The sequence below is a fragment of the Tamandua tetradactyla genome, chromosome 25 (assembly GCF_023851605.1).
Source record: "Tamandua tetradactyla isolate mTamTet1 chromosome 25, mTamTet1.pri, whole genome shotgun sequence".
NCBI lineage: Eukaryota > Metazoa > Chordata > Mammalia > Pilosa > Myrmecophagidae > Tamandua > Tamandua tetradactyla.
In genome coordinates this window covers 45,839,030-45,856,354 of record NC_135351.1, presented here as the reverse complement: position 1 = coordinate 45,856,354, position 17,325 = coordinate 45,839,030, and the positions used below count along the sequence as shown (strand labels likewise).

Genomic DNA, 17,325 nt, shown 5'->3' with positions numbered 1-17,325 from the left:
TTTCACTTCTTGTTACTATAACAAATGGGATTGCTTTAAAATTTGTTTTCAAATTTCCAGTGGTAGTATATAGAAATAAAACTGATTTCTGCATATTGATCTCATATCCTGCAACCTTGTTAAACCCTCTTATTAGTTTTGGTAGCTTTTTTGGTAGAGTCCGTTAGATTTTCTATACAGATGCTTGTCTGTGAATAAAGGCAGTTTGGCTTTTACCTTTCTTGTTGGGATGCTTTTTCCTTTTTTGTCTTGCCTGAACACGCTGGCTAGAACTTAAATATAATGCTGAATAGAAGCAGTGAGAGTGCTTTTTTGATCCTGACTTTAGGGAGAAACAATTCAATATTTCCTTATCAGGTATGATATCTGGTGTAGGTTTTACTTGGATTTCTTTTAAGTTCCCTTCTGCTCTTAGTTGTTGAGATTTTTTTTATCAGGAATGGATGCTAAATTTTGTCAAATATTTTTCCTTTTTTAATATGCTAACATGGTGAATTACATTCATTGATTTTCAAATGAATCAGCCAACCATGCATTCCTGGTATGTTGAACCCAATTTTCTAAAATTTTGTTTAGATTTTTTGCATTTATATTCGTGAAGGTATTCGTCTCTATATACTTTCTTTTCTTTTAATGTTCTTGTCTGGTTTTGGTATCAGGATAATGCTAGCTTTACAGAATGAATTAACTATATTCCCCCATTTCAATTTTTTGGAAGAGTTGTATAGACCTGGCATTACTTCTTTCTGAAATGTTGATAGAATTTATCAGTGAAGACATCTGGGTCTAGAATTTTCTTCTGTCCAAGGTTTCTAACCTCAAATCCAATTTCTTTAACAAATAAAGGTTTATTCAGGTTACCTATTTCTTGTCGAGTGAAGTTGGTAATTTGTGTCTTTCAAGGAATCCTCCCTTTCAGCTAAGCTGTTGAATTTATTGGCATAAAACTGTTCACAATATTCCATCATTTTGCATTTCTGTTTGTAGAATCTACAGTAAGGCCATCTCTCATCCCTGATATTGGTAATTTGTATCTTTTCTCTTTGTATTCCACCTGGTTACAGGTTTAGGAATTCTATTGATCTTGAAGAACCAGGTATTTGGTTTGAATTTTTTTCCTGTTTTCTATTTTATTGATTTCCACTTGGATATTCACTATTTTTTTCTTCTGCTTACCTTGGGTTTAACTTGCTCTTCTTTTTCAGCTTCTTAAGGTAGAAGTTGAGATCCTTGATCTGAGACCTTTCTTTACTAATATAGGATTTTTAGATCTATAAATGTGCCACTAAGTATACAATTATCCTTTCTATTACTGTGTTTTCAAGTCTACTATTTTTTTTCTTCTGAATAGTCCAATTTGTTAATCCCATCTATTTTAGTTTATTAAATGTTGGTGGAATGCAATATACCAGAAAAGGAATGGTTTTTAAAATGGGGCTTTATTAAGTTACAAGTTTACAGTTTTAAGACCATAAAAAATGTCCAAACTAAGGCATCCAGAAAGAGCTACCTTAGCTTAAGAAAGGCCAATCTGGGCAGGCAGGTGGCTGGTGTGTGCTGGTCCTTTGGCTTCTCCTTCCCGAGGGCGTTTTCTTTCTTCATCTCCAAAAGTCACTGTGTTGGCTCTGAAGCTTTCTCCAAAATGTTTCCCTCTTAAAGGGCTCCGGGAAGCAACCCCACCTTGAATGGGTAGCGATGCATCTCCATGGAAACCACCCAATCAAAAGGTCCCACCCACAGCTCCATGTAAACTGGAAAAAGCTCCCAGCCAGCAACTCTGAGTGAGGTTAAAGAGTATGGCTTTTTGGGTACACAATAGCTTCAAACTGGCATGCCATCCAATCTATTTTTCACCTCCAACACTGTAATTTTTGTCTCTAGAAGTAAGACTTGGTCTCTTTTATATCTTCCATGTTTCTACTTAGCTTTCTGAACATATGGAATACAGTGACCATCACTGTTTCAATGTCCTTCTGTACTGATTCTAACATCTCAGTCAGTTTCTACTGGTTGATGATTGATTATTCTCCTCATTATAAGTCACTGTGTGCTGTCTCTCTGTAGCTTGGTGTTCTAGTTTGCTAGCTGCTGGAATGCAACACACCAGAGATGGATTGGCTTTCAATAAAAGGGGATCTATTTAGTTAATGTATAGTTCTTCAGAGGAAAGGCAGCTAACCTTCAATGGAGGTTCTTTCTTACATGGGAAGGCACAGGGCGATCTCTGCTGGCCTTCTCTCCAGGCCTTTGGATGCCAACAGCTTTCCCCAGGGTGATTTCTTTCTGCATCTCCAAAGGCCTGGGCTGAGCTGCAAGTGCTGAGATGAGGTATGCTGAGCTGCTTGGGCTGTGCTACGTTGAGCTCTCTCATTTAAGCACCAGCCAATTAAATCAAACATCATTCATTGCAGCAAGCACACCTCCTAGCCGACTGCAGATGTAATGAGTAATAGATGAGGTTCACATGCCATTGGCTCATGTCCACAGCAATAGAATGAACCACCTTCACCTGGCCAAGTTGACGCCTGAATCCAACTACCACACCTGGCAAGTTTTGACTGGATGTCAAACTCTGATTTTCACCCTGAAGGAGCATGAAGCTTTGACTTCCACATAGCGACATCAGTGTCATTAAGCCAGGAAAGAGTGTCGTCCTCCTGGGACGGGGAGGTCATCTGGATGATCCATGTATCCTAAGTTCAGTTACGAGTGTCCTTAAATCTTTGCAGGGAAGAACGGCGGGAGGCTCTATTCATAGAACAGGTGACACAGCCACTGGGCACGGGGCCCTTGGGAGCCCAGCGGCCAATAGGTGCTGGAAGCCTTGACTTCCACTCCGCGACACTCAATCTGGACTTGCAGCCTCCCTGGTGCTGTATGAGTGCCAGGCACAGGTCCCTCTAATCCTTCTGGAAGGTTCTTTCCCTGGGGGAGAGGTCCTTCTCACGCATTGAACACTTCTGAGGGGCCCCTGGCACATCTCTGGGCACCCCGTCTATGCTGCTCTCCCCACGGGTCTCTGGCTCTCAGAACTCTACCGGACCTGGTCTCTGGGTGCTGGCTGTGCCTCCTCTATGTGAGAGCTCACCTGGCTGGGCTGCGGCCCCTGGGAGCTTGGCCAGGGTGCTAGCCTGGGGCAACAGTGGGTGCAGCACCTTTGCTCACTGCCTGCCAGGGTCACTTTCCTTCACGACCTCATGCTCAGTGTCTTGAAAACCACAGTTTCACATATTTTTCTGTTTCTGGTTGTCTCAGGCGGGAAGTTCAATCTGTTCTTATTTCTCCATCTTGGCACGAAATCCCAGTAGCTGTCTTTTAAAATTTATTTATTTTTGGTTAAAGTAAAATGAATGCTTAATTAGCAGGGTTCTCCGGAGACCAAGGAGTATTGTCTGTAAATTCTGTATTCTTGGTTACCAAGGCACTGTTCTAGGTGCTGGAAGGAGCGCGGGGAAATGCAGCGCTGCCTGTGCTCACACCAACACCGCATCGCCATTTCATGAGGGCACAGACCAGATGATCATGGAAACAAATTCAGTTTAGTACTAAAGGGCTCTTTCACTTAGACATAAACAGGGCAAGCTCACTGCCATTGATTTTTACTGAAGAATAAGGAGAGAAAATGTTGACCCAGAAAAGTAATGAAGCTTAGAATTGTATGTAGGATGACAACCCCACTTCAGATCAAAATGAGTACAAAGTGTATCCAGTTATACCCACATTACTTCCTAATAAAGTAAGATTTTATGACACTGAAAACACTGAAAAGAAAACTTTAAAGAGTGTCTTTTCCATAAAGAACAATATTTTGAGTCTGAAGTATAGGAATCTTCGAAAAAAAATTCATCCAAATGTGAACTGGGAATTTAAATTGAGACTCTCAGACAGGTAAGCCTTTGAGCCTACAAGCGCGGGCCCAGGACCGCCCCTGCAGGTAGGGCCACCGCCACCTGCCTTCTGGACACACGAGCCCTGTCCAGGCTGCATTGTGCTTCCCGAGCCCCCGCCTCTCTGACGTGTGCCACACAATCCCCCCCACACCTGCCTCTCTGACGTGTGCCGCACAACCCCCCCATCCGTCTCTCTGACGTGTGCCGCACAACCCCCCCATCCGTCTCTCTGACGTGTGCCGCACAACCCCCCCATCCGTCTCTCTGACGTGTGCCGCACAACCCCCCCACCTGCCTCTCTGATGTGTGCTGCACAACCCCCCCATCCGTCTCTCTGATGTGTGCCGCACAACCCCCCCATCCGTCTCTCTGACGTGTGCCGCACAACCCCCCCACCTGTCTCTCTGACGTGTGCTGCACAACCCCCCCATCCGTCTCTCTGATGTGTGCCGCACAACCCCCCCATCCGTCTCTCTGACGTGTGCCGCACAACCCCCCCACCTGCCTCTCTGACGTGTGCTGCACAACCCCCCCATCCGTCTCTCTGATGTGTGCCGCACAACCCCCCCATCCGTCTCTCTGACGTGTGCCGCACAACCCCCCCACCTGTCTCTCTGACGTGTGCCGCCAACCCCCCGCCCCCTGGACCTGTTACGCTCACCCTAATCTTAAAGACAATGAAGCTTGGAGACATGAACCTGTGCAGGACAACGGGACTGTGCCATGTGCAAGGCTGGGACTTGAATTCGGTGTCCTTGACTCTAAAGTTCATATTCTAAAAATAGTAAAAGCCGCAAATTCAAGTTTACAAGTAAAATAGGATGATTAACTGCGAAAGCTTTCACTCCGAAGTTCTTTCAGGTGGTGTTTTCTCTAAATATCAAATAACGGCTAGCTGAGCTTAATATTTCAAGAACTCTTTTATTCTAGGAGGTGAAGCCAAACTAATCATTTCTATTATGCAAGCCCAAAAGACACTTGAACATTTAAAAAGACACAGCTCTTTAAAGAATGTGTCTGTAGTCTCTCAGAAATAAACAAAAGAATTCAGAGGAAAAATTATAAATTCTATTTTTTCTTATACGTGCACACAGCCAAGTAGACACAGTTATGTTTGCACTACCATACTGCTTTGGGAGGCTTTGTTTGGATTTCTGATGTGTGTGTAAGACACAGTGTAGGTGCAGAGTGGGCATCAAACGCACACAAGATCCCGGGAAGCACGGCGGGGAGCCTCAGGCGGGCGTGCTCCGTCTCGCCAAGAGTGTGTGCTGCCCACGGAGGCCCCTGTGGGCCCAGTCGGCAGAGGGATGGAGAGGGTGAGGGGCGCGCGGAGGACGTCTCGCGTCTGGAGAGACTGCAGCCACACTTTGCTCCTTACCTGGAGGTTTTCACAGGCCTCCTGACTGTACGTGAGCCTCTGGATTTCCGTGGGGGACACGAGGTACAGAGCCTGCCCATTGTTGGTGAAGCAGAACGTCCTGGCTATGCGCATGTTGGTGAGTGGCAGGTAGCGCACGTCCAGCAGGGGCCTCAGGCTGGGCAAACTGGGGAGAGAGTCAAACTGTCAGTAACAGGCCAGGGGGCTGTCAGGCGTGAATGAAGAATTACATGGTACACGTGCAAAGGCCCTGGGAGCTTGTTACTATGCTGTGTGCTTAACCGGGGGACCGACGCTCCTCACAGCTGTCCACTGTCGGCTGAGCGGAAATGAATCCTCTGCAGGACAGCCTGCCAGCAGGTGTGCACCACCCACATGGACGCCAGCCCGGGCCTGAGAAGGGAGGGTCTAACCCACCTGCGTGGGCGCCAGCCCAGGCCTAAGCAGGGAGTGTCTTACCTGCCCACGTGGGCGCCAGCCTGGGCCTGAGCAGGGAGCGTCTCACCCGCCCACGTGGACACTAGCCCGGGCAGCGCAGGCAGCGGCCTCACCTGAAGGCCATGATGTGGCCGTTGGCACAGAAGCAGGCGAGGCAGGCACCAGCGCCCAGGGCCACGACGTCCCCGCGGAGCACAAACGAGCTCTCGGCCACAGTCTGATGGAAGGCGCAGCTCTGCGCTGGCAGCGCCAGGACCTTGGCCTGCTTCTCGGAGCAAATCACCGCATACTGGCTCTCACCCATCTCCTGGGAAGTGGAGGGGGACACGGAGACCGGCCGCCCCTTCCTCGACTTCTCCTCCTCCTTTTCTTCAGGAGCACTTGGTTCCTGCCAGGGCTGGTGTACAGGGGGCAGCAGGCAGCCGGCCGCGTCCAGGAAAGCCATGCTCAGGACAGCGCCTTTCAGCCTCAGGACAGGACCTGGAATGCGACGGACCCATCAGAGACCGGCCCTCCCCAGCCCAGCCCCGAAACCCAAACTGGCCAGCGCCAGGGCGCGGGAGAGTCTGGGAAGACTTCAGTGTCCCATGCACTAAGGGCCGCGTTCCCCTTTCACCACGGTGGGCAACCCTGCCCCTGGCCCTGCCCCTGGATGTAAATGTGGCTGGAGGCTCTGGGTGCCTCCTCCCCGCGACTGCCCTGCCAAGAGCATGACAGCGAGGGGAGTGTCCTGAGCGGCCCAAGTCCTGAGAGGCCCCAAGTCCTGAGAGGCGGCCGGCCCCAACCACGGGGCGCTGGGCTGGGGCAGTAAAACACCTCAGATACTGAAGACGCAGTACAAACAAGTTAAGTGAAAAGCATCTTAACAATTTTAAAGTATGGATTATGAGCTGGAATGATAGTATTTTGGATATACTGGGCTAAAAATATATATATTGCTAATACTGATTTAATGTTTTTTTTTACTTTTTAAAGTGCCTACTAGAAATGTGAAATTACATACGTGGCTTTTTATTGCACTTCTAATGAAGAGTATTGATCTAGGAGAACAATGTGAAAATTTTTTTTTATGTATTTCTAAACATCACTTCCAAAATCGGTTTCCTTCTAAGCTGTCTACCGATAAATGCCAGATATGTGCAAGACATCCCATGGTGAGCATATGGTCTTAATTTTGGAGCTAAACTTCTCGCGTGCCAGCTCCCCTTCTCCTCTGCAGCCGAGATGGCACACATGCTCATGTCATTCCTAAGTCAGCTAAATGGAAGCTCAACGCTGAGGATTTGGAGACCAACAGAAAGAAGGGCACAGTGTTGATTTGGCATTCTGGTTCTTACTTCAAAATATTTTACATATTACTCTGTAACCACATCATATATATATATATATATTTTTTTTTTTGTATGCTGTATGGTGGGGGGGTCGCATTTCATTCTTTTTCTATGTGGATACCCCTTATTGCAGCACCATTTGTTGAATTTTTGTTTTTGATTGATTTTGTTTGTTTGTTTGGGGGAAGTGCATGGGCCAGGAACCGAACCTGGGTCTCCTGCATGGCAGGCGGGAATTCTACCACTGACTACTCTCGCACCCCCAAGTACATCATATTTTGCAGCTTACAAAATATTTATATATTTTATTTCCAAAAGGAAGAGTTACTGATGTCGTCCTGGAATTTTCTTAGAAGACAAAATATTGTTTCTTCTCTTCTTTGCATTTCCATGACTTGTTTATGACAGGATTGCTAGATAAGAATACAGGACACCCAGTATATATACGTCAATTTCAGATAAACAATGAATACAAAGTATGTCCCAATATTCATACTTTTCTAAAATTTGCATGGGACTACTTATACTAAAATTTACTCATTGTCTAAAATTCAGTTAACCGGGCATTGTGTATTTTTATCTGCTAAACCTGGTAACTCTAAAGTTCAAGTTTGACAAGCAGATAATTTAACTACTTTAGAGAGTTTGGTAGAAAACTGCCTAATACCTGACAGACATAAACTATTTTGATAGCTATTTATCTCTAAACATATTCTACAACTGCTTTCATTCCAAGATCTCCTAGTTTTTATCCTAGGTCACCAGAGTCCTGCCGGCTTTCAAATTTTGAAAAGGCCAGCTAAAGTATCCATGCTGGTTTGGTCACTATTCCAGCACAGGGGACTCTTCTGGTATGCAGTGATCCTAAAGATGCCCGAGACCTCACGTAAACAGTGGCTGCTGCAATATTTAAACAGGACTGCAGCATCTCCAGGGAAAGGGGGTATTGTGGGGCCTTCCCCGAGCAGGGAAAACAACAACAACAACAAAAAGACAAAAGCAGAACCCCAGTGGGTCAAGGCAGACGGCTTCGCGGCTGAGAACAGGCCACCTCAGGTGCGGGCGCATGCGTCACTCTGAATCTTCAATAGGCACCTGGCTGGAGACACCCCACAGAGATGCCAGCACCAAGTGAAACCTGAAGGCTCTTTCTTACGAGGAAAACTGCTTTTATAACTAAGTAAACTTTACAGTAAATTTTACTTTTTTGCTAGTTGGAAAACATGTTAAATATTTTGTGTGTAGTTAACATTAAGTTATCTATATTTAATCTCTCTCTCTTATTTTCATTTATTGGAAACATTCTGTTTTTATTACAAACTAATTGTTATAGAAAATTTAGAAACTAAAAATCAGTCAAAAAGAAGAAAATAAAAATGACCCCCATCTGACAATCCAGTGGTAATTGCTATTCACATTTTGATTTTCATCTTTTCAATATTTTTGGTTTCTATGCACATATTCATGGCTTACTCTAAGTGAAATCAGTAAGAATATTCAATAAGAATATTATCATGCTAACCTGTTTCCTTTAATCGAACGATTAGGCATGTGTATACTTACAAATCCTTATTTATTGAGCTGAAAAATCAAACTGTTTCTCTGATGTAAAGATAGTTCAGAAGTGAATACTAAAGCCATAATTTAATTCTGAAGCCTGCTCAGTGATGAGCAGGCGCACGGGTGTCTCTCTGGGAGCATAAATGAGCTGTGACAGGAACGAGACTCTCACTGACCGCCCAGGACGGGAAAACACCACCTCATTTTCTATCGTGAGGACAGTCCCTCTCCCCTCCCTACATTCTGCTAAGTCAAGCTTCTCCCCACACTTCAAAGAAGAGAAATGATATATTTTAAGACTTCACACTCGGACTCAAGCAAACTCGAGTGCAGAGCGCTCAGAATACACTTTTCTGGGTTTCCTCCTAAAAGTTTTTCTGGGTATGATTTTGCTTGCAGAGTGCAGACGTGGCCCAGGTGGCAGACACGGCCGCTACAGTGTGTCCCCTTCTGCGAGGGTGACCACGGTGGGGGAACCACGGAGGGGGAGACCCATGGGGGGAGACCCATGGGGGGGGAGAACCAGGGTGGGGAGACCCATGGGGGGGGAGAACCAGGGTGGGGAGACCCAAGGCGGGGGGAGACCCAAGGCGGGGGGAGACCCAAGGCGGGGGGAGACCCACGTGGGGAGACCCATGGGGGGGGAGAACCAGGGTGGGGAGACCCAAGGCGGGGGGAGACCCAAGGCGGGGGGAGACCCAAGGCGGGGGGAGACCCAAGGCGGGGGGAGACCCACGTGGGGAGACCCATGGGTGGGGAGACCCAAGGCGGGGGGAGACCCAAGGCGGGGGGAGACCCACATGGGGAGACCCATGGGGGGGGGAGAAACAGGGTGGGGAGACCCAAGGCAGGGGGAGACCCAAGGTGGGGGGAGACCCAAGGCGGGGGGAGACCCATGTAGGGAGACCCATGGGGGGGGAGAACCAGGGTGGGGGGAGACCCAAGGCGGGGGGAGACCCATGTGGGGAGACCCAAGGCGGGGGGAGACCCAAGGCGGGGGGAGACCCATGTGGGGAGACCCAAGGCGGGGGGAGACCCAAGGCGGGGGGAGACCCATGTGGGGAGACCCATGGGGGGGGAGACCCAAGGCGGGGGGAGACCCAAGGCGGAGGGAGACCCAAGGCGGGGGGAGACCCATGTGGGGAGACCCATGGGGGGGGAGACCCAAGGCGGGGGGAGACCCAAGGCGGAGGGAGACCCAAGGCGGGGGGAGACCCATGTGGGGAGACCCATGGGGGGGGAGAACCAGGGTGGGGGGAGACCCAAGGCGGGGGGAGACCCATGTGGGGAGACCCAAGGCGGGGGGAGACCCAAGGCAGGGGGAGACCCATGTGGGGAGACCCAAGGCGGGGGGAGACCCATGTGGGGAGACCTATGGGGGGGGAGACCCAAGGCGGGGGGAGACCCAAGGCGGAGGGAGACCCAAGGCGGGGGGAGACCCATGTGGGGAGACCCATGGGGGGGGAGAACCAGGGTGGGGGGAGACCCAAGGCGGGGGGAGACCCATGTGGGGAGACCCATGGGGGGGGAGAACCAGGGTGGGGGGAGACCCAAGGCGGGGGGAGACCCATGTGGGGAGACCTATGGGGGGGGAGAACCAGGGTGGGGGGAGACCCAAGGCGGAGCAAGACCCAAGGCGGGGGGAGACCCATGTGGGGAGACCCAAGGCGGAGGGAGACCCAAGGCGGGGGGAGACCCATGTGGGGAGACCCATGGGGGGGGAGAACCAGGGTGGGGGGAGACCCAAGGCGGGGGGAGACCCAAGGCAGGGGGAGACCCATGTGGGGAGACCCAAGGCGGGGGGAGACCCAAGGCGGGGGGAGACCCATGTGGGGAGACCCAAGGCGGGGGGAGACCCAAGGCAGGGGGAGACCCATGTGGGGAGACCCAAGGCGGGGGGAGACCCAAGGCGGGGGGAGACCCATGTGGGGAGACCCAAGGCGGGGGGAGACCCAAGGCAGGGGGAGACCCACGTGGGGAGACCCATGGGGGGGGAGAACCAGGGTGGGGAGACCCATGGGGGGGGAGAACCAGGGTGGGGAGACCCAAGGCGGGGGGAGACCCACGTGGGGGACCCATGGAGGGGGAGAACCAGGGTGGGGAGACCCAAGGCAGGGGGAGACCCAAGGCAGGGGGAGACCCACAGGGCGGGGGAGACCCAAGGCAGGGGGAGACCCACGGAGGGGGGAGACCCACGGGGGGGGAGAACCAGGGTGGGGAGACCCAAGGCGGGGGGAGACCCATGTGGGGGGAGACCCAAGGCGGGGGGAGACCCAAGGCGGGGGGAGACCCAAGGCAGGGGGAGACCCATGTGGGGAGACCCATGTGGGGAGACCCAAGTGGGGGAGACCCACAGGGCGGGGGAGACCCATGGCAGCGAGACCCAAGGGGAGGGGCTCTTAGAGTCCCAGCCTGGCACGCACCACTGGGGGCAGCGGTCAGGGGCTGCAGGCGTCGCTGCTCTCCAGCCGGGGGCAGCCCCAGGCCCAGCACCAACACAGCGCCCAGCGTGGTGCCAGCCCACAGGCAGGGTGCAGGCGCGGGCTCGGCCCTGCGTGGGGGGCTCTCGCAGAAGCACAGCACGGAGATGGCCTCCCGCGACTCCCTGTCCAGGCTGGTCACGCTGGAGCTCCGCGAACGGCTGACCGCGGCGTCTTTCGTGTCTGCAATGAGAAGGGCTGCTGACAGGGCTGCCCGGGCCCCACGGCTCGCTCCCACACCCCTGGCCGGGCCGTCACCTGCAAAAACAACCTGCATGTGTGATGCCCGGGCCCCTGCAGAGGACAGAAGGGGCAGTCCTGCGTGGAGGCCCCTTCTCCCCCTTCCCTCTTCAGTCCTCTTGTCCACCGGCCCCTTCTCTCCCTTCCCCTCTCCCCTCCCCCCTCCCCTTGTCCGCAGGCCCCTTCTATCCCTTCCCCTTTCCCCTCCCCTGGTCTGCCGGCCCCTTCTCTCCTCCTCGCCCCTTCTACCCCTGCCGAGGGCTCCGCCCTCACCTCTCCTTTCCTCGTGGTGCTGGCTCTGCATCTGGTAGTAAAATCTGTATTTGAGTGGTATGAGGAAAGCATGGGTGTTTTCAGTTTTGTATATCTTAAAAATGCATGTAGGGCGGGCCACGGTGGCTCAGCAGGCAAGAATGCTTGCCTGCCATGCCAGAGGACCCAGGTTCGATTCCCAGTGCCTGCCCATGTAAAAAAAAAAAAAAAAAAAAATGCATGTAAAAGAACTCTGATTCTATTTTCAAATTTATTATATGGTGGACCTTTGAGTGCCAAATCTGACCTGGGAAAGCCTCTCTCGATAAAGCTCTCCCTCCCATTTGCTTGAATGCCACTTGCCGTGATGCCATGTGTCTCCAGCGTTTCTCTCTGGGCCCGGGGCCACGCGTGCTGCCTTGGGCACTCCCCGGGCCACGGTCCCACCAGACAAGAGGCTTTCTCCCCTGGGCAGCTACCCCCAGTGGGTCAGCCTCGGGCCCTGGCCTCTTTTTCCTTGTAAACCACCTTTCCCTACGCTTTCTGGGAGTTTTTCCTGCTGTGTTTCAAGAGGCAACATCCAAGGGCACCACGGCCCTCACAGCACAGCTGCTCTGAGGGCAGAGTCACGCCATCAACCCAGATTCCCAAGAAGCCACACCTGGGGCACGTTGCATCTGGACTGACGTGCAGGAAATGCACAGCAGAGGGCTGCCAAGTCCGCGCGGTCACTCTAGACCAGCCATTCCCCCTCCCCGTGCCCCTGCCTCTCACCCCGGCTGACCTCCCCCTACGGCTGATTTTTACCAGCTCTGTGAATCTCCATCCGCCAGCATGGCCCCCGGCGGCCCCTCTGCCCACCGGGCCGCCCACATCCTCTGCTCCAGGGCTAGGACCCTCCACTGCCTGGGAGCTGCCACCAGTGCTTCCAAACACACCTGCCTCACCTGGCCCCTGCCCCGCTGGGCCCCACCTGTTGAGGTCACGCCCCTTCTCTCCTCAAGGGCTGCCATCTCCACGGACAAGCCCCGGGTCCTCCCACCATGGACGGACCCTCTGCCCGGCCTTGCTCACGGCACAGGCAGTGCCTCTGCTCTGAGCTCAGCCAGATCTGTCTTTCACTGCAAGTGCGAAGTTTCCTGGGTGCACATGCTGTGCCCTGCTGCTGCCCCGGGCGGTCAGCTCAGGGCCTCGGGGGTCAAAGGCATCCGGCGGACACCTGCTACGGACAGAGCCCAAGTGGACGGCACCTCTCAGCCAGGTGCTGCTGCCACCCCACCAGAAGACACCAGCTTCCCAGGAACTTCCCTACGCACACCAGAGAACACACTCCTCCAGGACACGCGTCTCACAATCAGGAAAGAAATGACTCTCTACAACGTTGTGGAAAAGGAAAATGTTAGTCTTCTTATTTGAATTTTACCAAATATATTAAGAACTGTTGTGTACTAGTTATATACTCCGCCCCCCCCCCAAAAAAAGACAGATATGCTCTTTGTCATTTTGTCATCAAAATTCAGACTCAGAGTCTGAAACACTCCCCCCCCAAAAAAAGACAGATATGCTCTGACCATGACCACGGCGGCGTCTGAGGCCACAGAGCCACCCCACGGGGCACAGGCCGCATCCCACAGAACTTTCCTGAAACATCGCTGTTTGGCATGAGGGTGCGCTTCCTGTTACTATTATGTCATGCCAGACAAGAGCTGCTTACTGAAAACGGCGTGCTTTCCATAATCAGCAGCTTCACTGGATAAGACTGTAAATGACATTAATCCCACATACTAACTTTCTACAGCTTTCAAAGCTATTTTAGTAAAATAACAAATATTTCTTTTCAAATGACAAATACATCTAAATATTACTCACATAAAACACAGTATAAAGTGAACTCACGTATACTTTCAGTTGTGACCTAGTAACAATGAAAATCAATGATGCCAGATTTGACAAAATAAATCACCCGTGGGAAAAAAATCTTAATTCAACCATTTGAAGTTCAGAAACTACAACTGTATTTTTATTGTTATTTATCTATAAAAGTTAAGTTAAATTAACAAAGAAACTCCTGAGGCTCAGTCAGTTTGGGAAAATGGTCTGAATCGTTACCAGTTCTGAACTGGATTGAGCTGGGCTGCCCATCTGATCTGCCTGGAGCAGCCTGAAAACACACCAGACTTCCAGCCGTTCACACATCACAGCTTGTAGTTAGGTCTACAGAGTTAGATGTCTTGTCTGATTTCTAGAAACTGGGCAAGCTAAACAAATGGAATAAACTTTAAGTTCTCGTTGTCTGAGCAGCAATAAAACCAGCCACCACGAAGCAAGGTCCCCACGTGCCAGGCAGACACCACACCGCCGCCCTGAGAGTAGCCCACAACAACCCGACGCGGCCACCAGCAGCTGCAGGACAGGGCTGGCCAACGGCAGGGCAGGATGGTGGCCATGTTCAAGTCAAATCTTGCCATCTAGCAGGTTCAGAGCGACAGGCCAGACACGTCACACAAGAGCCCTCAGCTCCGAGGTTCTGGCTGCTAAGGCCCCAGGTCAGCCTTGAGCTGCTGCAAGACCACACAGCAGGGCCTTCCTGGCAGCTCTAACCCAGCCAGCGGCTCCTTGCGGTCACAGCCATTGCATAAATGCCTGTTCTGCGTTACTCTCTGGATCCTCGGAGACTCTACTTTGTGTATCCCTTCTCCCCAGGCAGAGCCTTATGCCACAAAATCCTAAAACCCAAATCAAGGCATACTGCTAAGAAGCCCTGGCTCACTGGGGAGTCACCTGGGTGGATAGCAACTGACTCTGCCTGCGTGGCTGACGCCCAGATAGAGGCAACACGCCCAAGGCTTCTGACTGGAGGCCCGAGGACGCTGCCTGGCGAGACTGCACGGGGACACAGTGCTACACACCCTCACAGAAGCTTCCAGACTCATGGGGCGGCTCAACAGCCTCAGGGGCAGCAGCATCGCCTGACAACCTGAGCCTGTCAACACAGGTGGATTTCCCTGTCACCAGCCTGACCAGTGTCACACAAGCAGTGGCCAAGGCTCAGGAGCAGGAGCCGCTACCAAAGACCAGCTGTAGCTGCAGCACAGCCTGCAGGAGACTCATCTCGGTCAGAGCTACACAGGCACATCCAAGCTTTAAACCCCAAAGGAGAGCCTGCAAAGGCATGGGGTGCAGACTGCGGCTAACCCACTTACAGCACTCACAAATCTGAGCATTCTCTAAAAACTAAAAACTGGTTGTGATTTTTACCAGTTTTTAAAGTACTTCCACATGTGCTTTCCTGGGTTTTTAAGATACGAAAAGGACACAAAGCCACTTAGTAGTACTGAGTAGCATTAGTGCTTTGGGAGGGCGCGTGGCACACGTGGCCCTCAGCTGCCCAGGGCTCACCCATGTCCTTCAGTCTCAGTGCAGGGCTGTGCCCTCCCTGGCGCCAGCGTGGTCGTCCAACCCGGGCCCAGTTCTCTCTGACACCAGGGAACGCTCAGTTCCACACCGCAGGGCGTGGTGCTCACAACGCCAACCAGGAGCTTCCACCAGTGTACCCCGGACACACAAGGACCTGGGGCTGCTACAGTCAGTGGTGGAAGCGACTCACATCTGCGCTTCTAGTGTGCACAAAGACAGTGAAGTAGTGCAGGGAGCACGGTGCTGGCGGGGGCTGGAGGCAGGGGCAGGGGCAGACCAAGGCATTTCAAGACAGTCACACCTCTTATCCAAGGAGAGGCCACAGAGAGCTCTGAAATGGAAATGAGTGTGTAAAAACCTGCTTTCTATGTGGTACGTGAAGTCCAATTTCTACCTTTATTGTAATGCCATGTGTCCTTATCCTGGATGTCAGGAAGCTGATTTCAGCTGAACAGAAAGCAAATGAACACGTGGCTCTAGCTGCCTGCTCTCACAACAAACGGGCTGCACAGAAAGTGCCAGGAAGAACAAGCACTTCCCAACCTGCTAACACCGAAGTCAGCCACCACGGTATCACGATGATTCTTGATACGGGGTACTCGTTGCCATATTGAAAACTACTGATTTGTTTTAAAAATAGCAGTTTCATATTAAAATAAACATGAATTTTAGAGTTCAAACAAAGTTTTTGGAAGATTAAATAGGATAAAAACAGCTTTTAATAAAAATTTTCTGAAATCATACAAATTTTAATCTCATACTAAATTCTGTTTAGATATAAAGTTGGAGAGGACAGGAAAATATATAATTTTGATTTGTTCAGATCTGTACTATAAGTCTCTTTTATAATTTATAGATGGCATTCTAAAGGTTATTCCAAAAGATGTTTAACTGTGACATGTTAATATTTTTAAAACTTGATTTCTAATGACAACCTAACCAACAGTATTTTTTAAATCTCCTCATTCTCTAACTTGTCTTCCCATTGCAGGGAGTTGAATTATTGTGGCTATATATTAATTTTTTACTTACCTAAATCAGGCTTTAGGTCAGTAGGCAAGCTTAGCTTCCTTGACATCTTTGCTGAAAAATAAAACACATTTTAAAAATTCCGAAGAATATTTGATACATATTATTAATATTGACTGATCTTCAAAATAAAAATGGATGCTTGTATTACCAAATGCAGATGCTATGCTAACTAAAATGAGATTAACAACAAATTGCTGGAAAGTAAATCATACCCTCACCTTTTAAAAATGTTTGTGCTTATTTGCTCTAGTATCTCTGGATGCTTGAAGCTCTAACTTGGAGGAGGCCTTTTGAATTCTAACGTTTAATTACTTCCTAGGTTCTCAGGAAAGAGCTAAGCTTTCTAGGAGAAGCAAAGTCACTTCTCAGGAGCGTACTGCCGATAGGACAAGGCATCTAAGGCTGGGCCTGGGCAGCTGATGCAGCATCTGCCTAGGTCTTCACATTCAGAGCTCACTATTTTTATAGTAAATTTCTAGCACACAGGAAAACCTTATCTGCAATCAAATCAAAGTATGTGACTGTGTCATAAAAATATCTGATCATCTATTACTTGACATAAGTTAACATCTCTACATTTTAGTGAACAACAAAAAACCTAAGTCATGCTCAATGTAAAATTACAGTATTTATGTAAAATGTGGACTCCAGGCATTTCAGTTTCTGTGCGATATTAGTCTAATAAAAGGTGTGTCACAAACTTTCTGGAATTCATGTTCCCTCCTCAAATTCAGTGACTGCCTAAGCGGAAAGTATCTGCTCAGGCACCGTCTACCCACGAACACAGTGTCGGGTGGTGCATGAGCAGTAGACGGTGGCTCTACGTGAAATGCTCTAAGTGCTGCTGGGTAAAACATGAACGCACACATTGGGTTAGTTTAGTCAGGAGACATTGAAAGCACAGACCCTGCTATTCCATAGGGCACCACGTAAAGAAAGAGAAATCCAGCACAGTATATAACGTCCACATCTAAAAAAATGACAAATCCAGTGTTAGGACAGGGTCGTTCAGCAAACCGGGTAAGGACTGGGGGAAAATCGGGTTTTCTATTCCCAACTCCACTAATCTAATTGGCATCCTTTAAAAAACGACAATGGATGAAACTGATAAATCAGTGCAATCCCATTTCCACCTCGACTTGATTTCAATTTGAAGATGAAACGTAACACAGAGGTCGTCAGATGGCACCTCTGGAGAACTGACCCCAGGTGGTTCTGCTGCACCTGCTGTCCAACCCCCGCAGCCCCGGAAAGGCGGTGTCAGGCGTCTGACGGGCTCCGCTGGGGCGGCGTGCTCGGAGCAG

The 17,325-nt window shown here is 50.3% G+C and overlaps 1 protein-coding gene across 3 annotated transcripts in view; it reads right to left on the bottom strand.

Moving 5' to 3' along the window:
* STXBP5 (syntaxin binding protein 5) overlaps positions 1-17,325 on the bottom strand; it is a 192,483-nt gene that overhangs the window by 16,346 nt on the left and 158,812 nt on the right. For all 3 annotated transcript variants that reach the window (XM_077143412.1, XM_077143413.1, XM_077143414.1), the window contains 4 exons: positions 16,022-16,072; positions 11,024-11,263; positions 5,823-6,189; positions 5,272-5,437 (listed from right to left, as the gene is read on the bottom strand). In XM_077143412.1, coding sequence (XP_076999527.1) covers positions 5,272-5,437; positions 5,823-6,189; positions 11,024-11,263; positions 16,022-16,072 — 824 coding nt within the window. The remainder of the gene's footprint in view (positions 1-5,271; positions 5,438-5,822; positions 6,190-11,023; positions 11,264-16,021; positions 16,073-17,325) is intronic.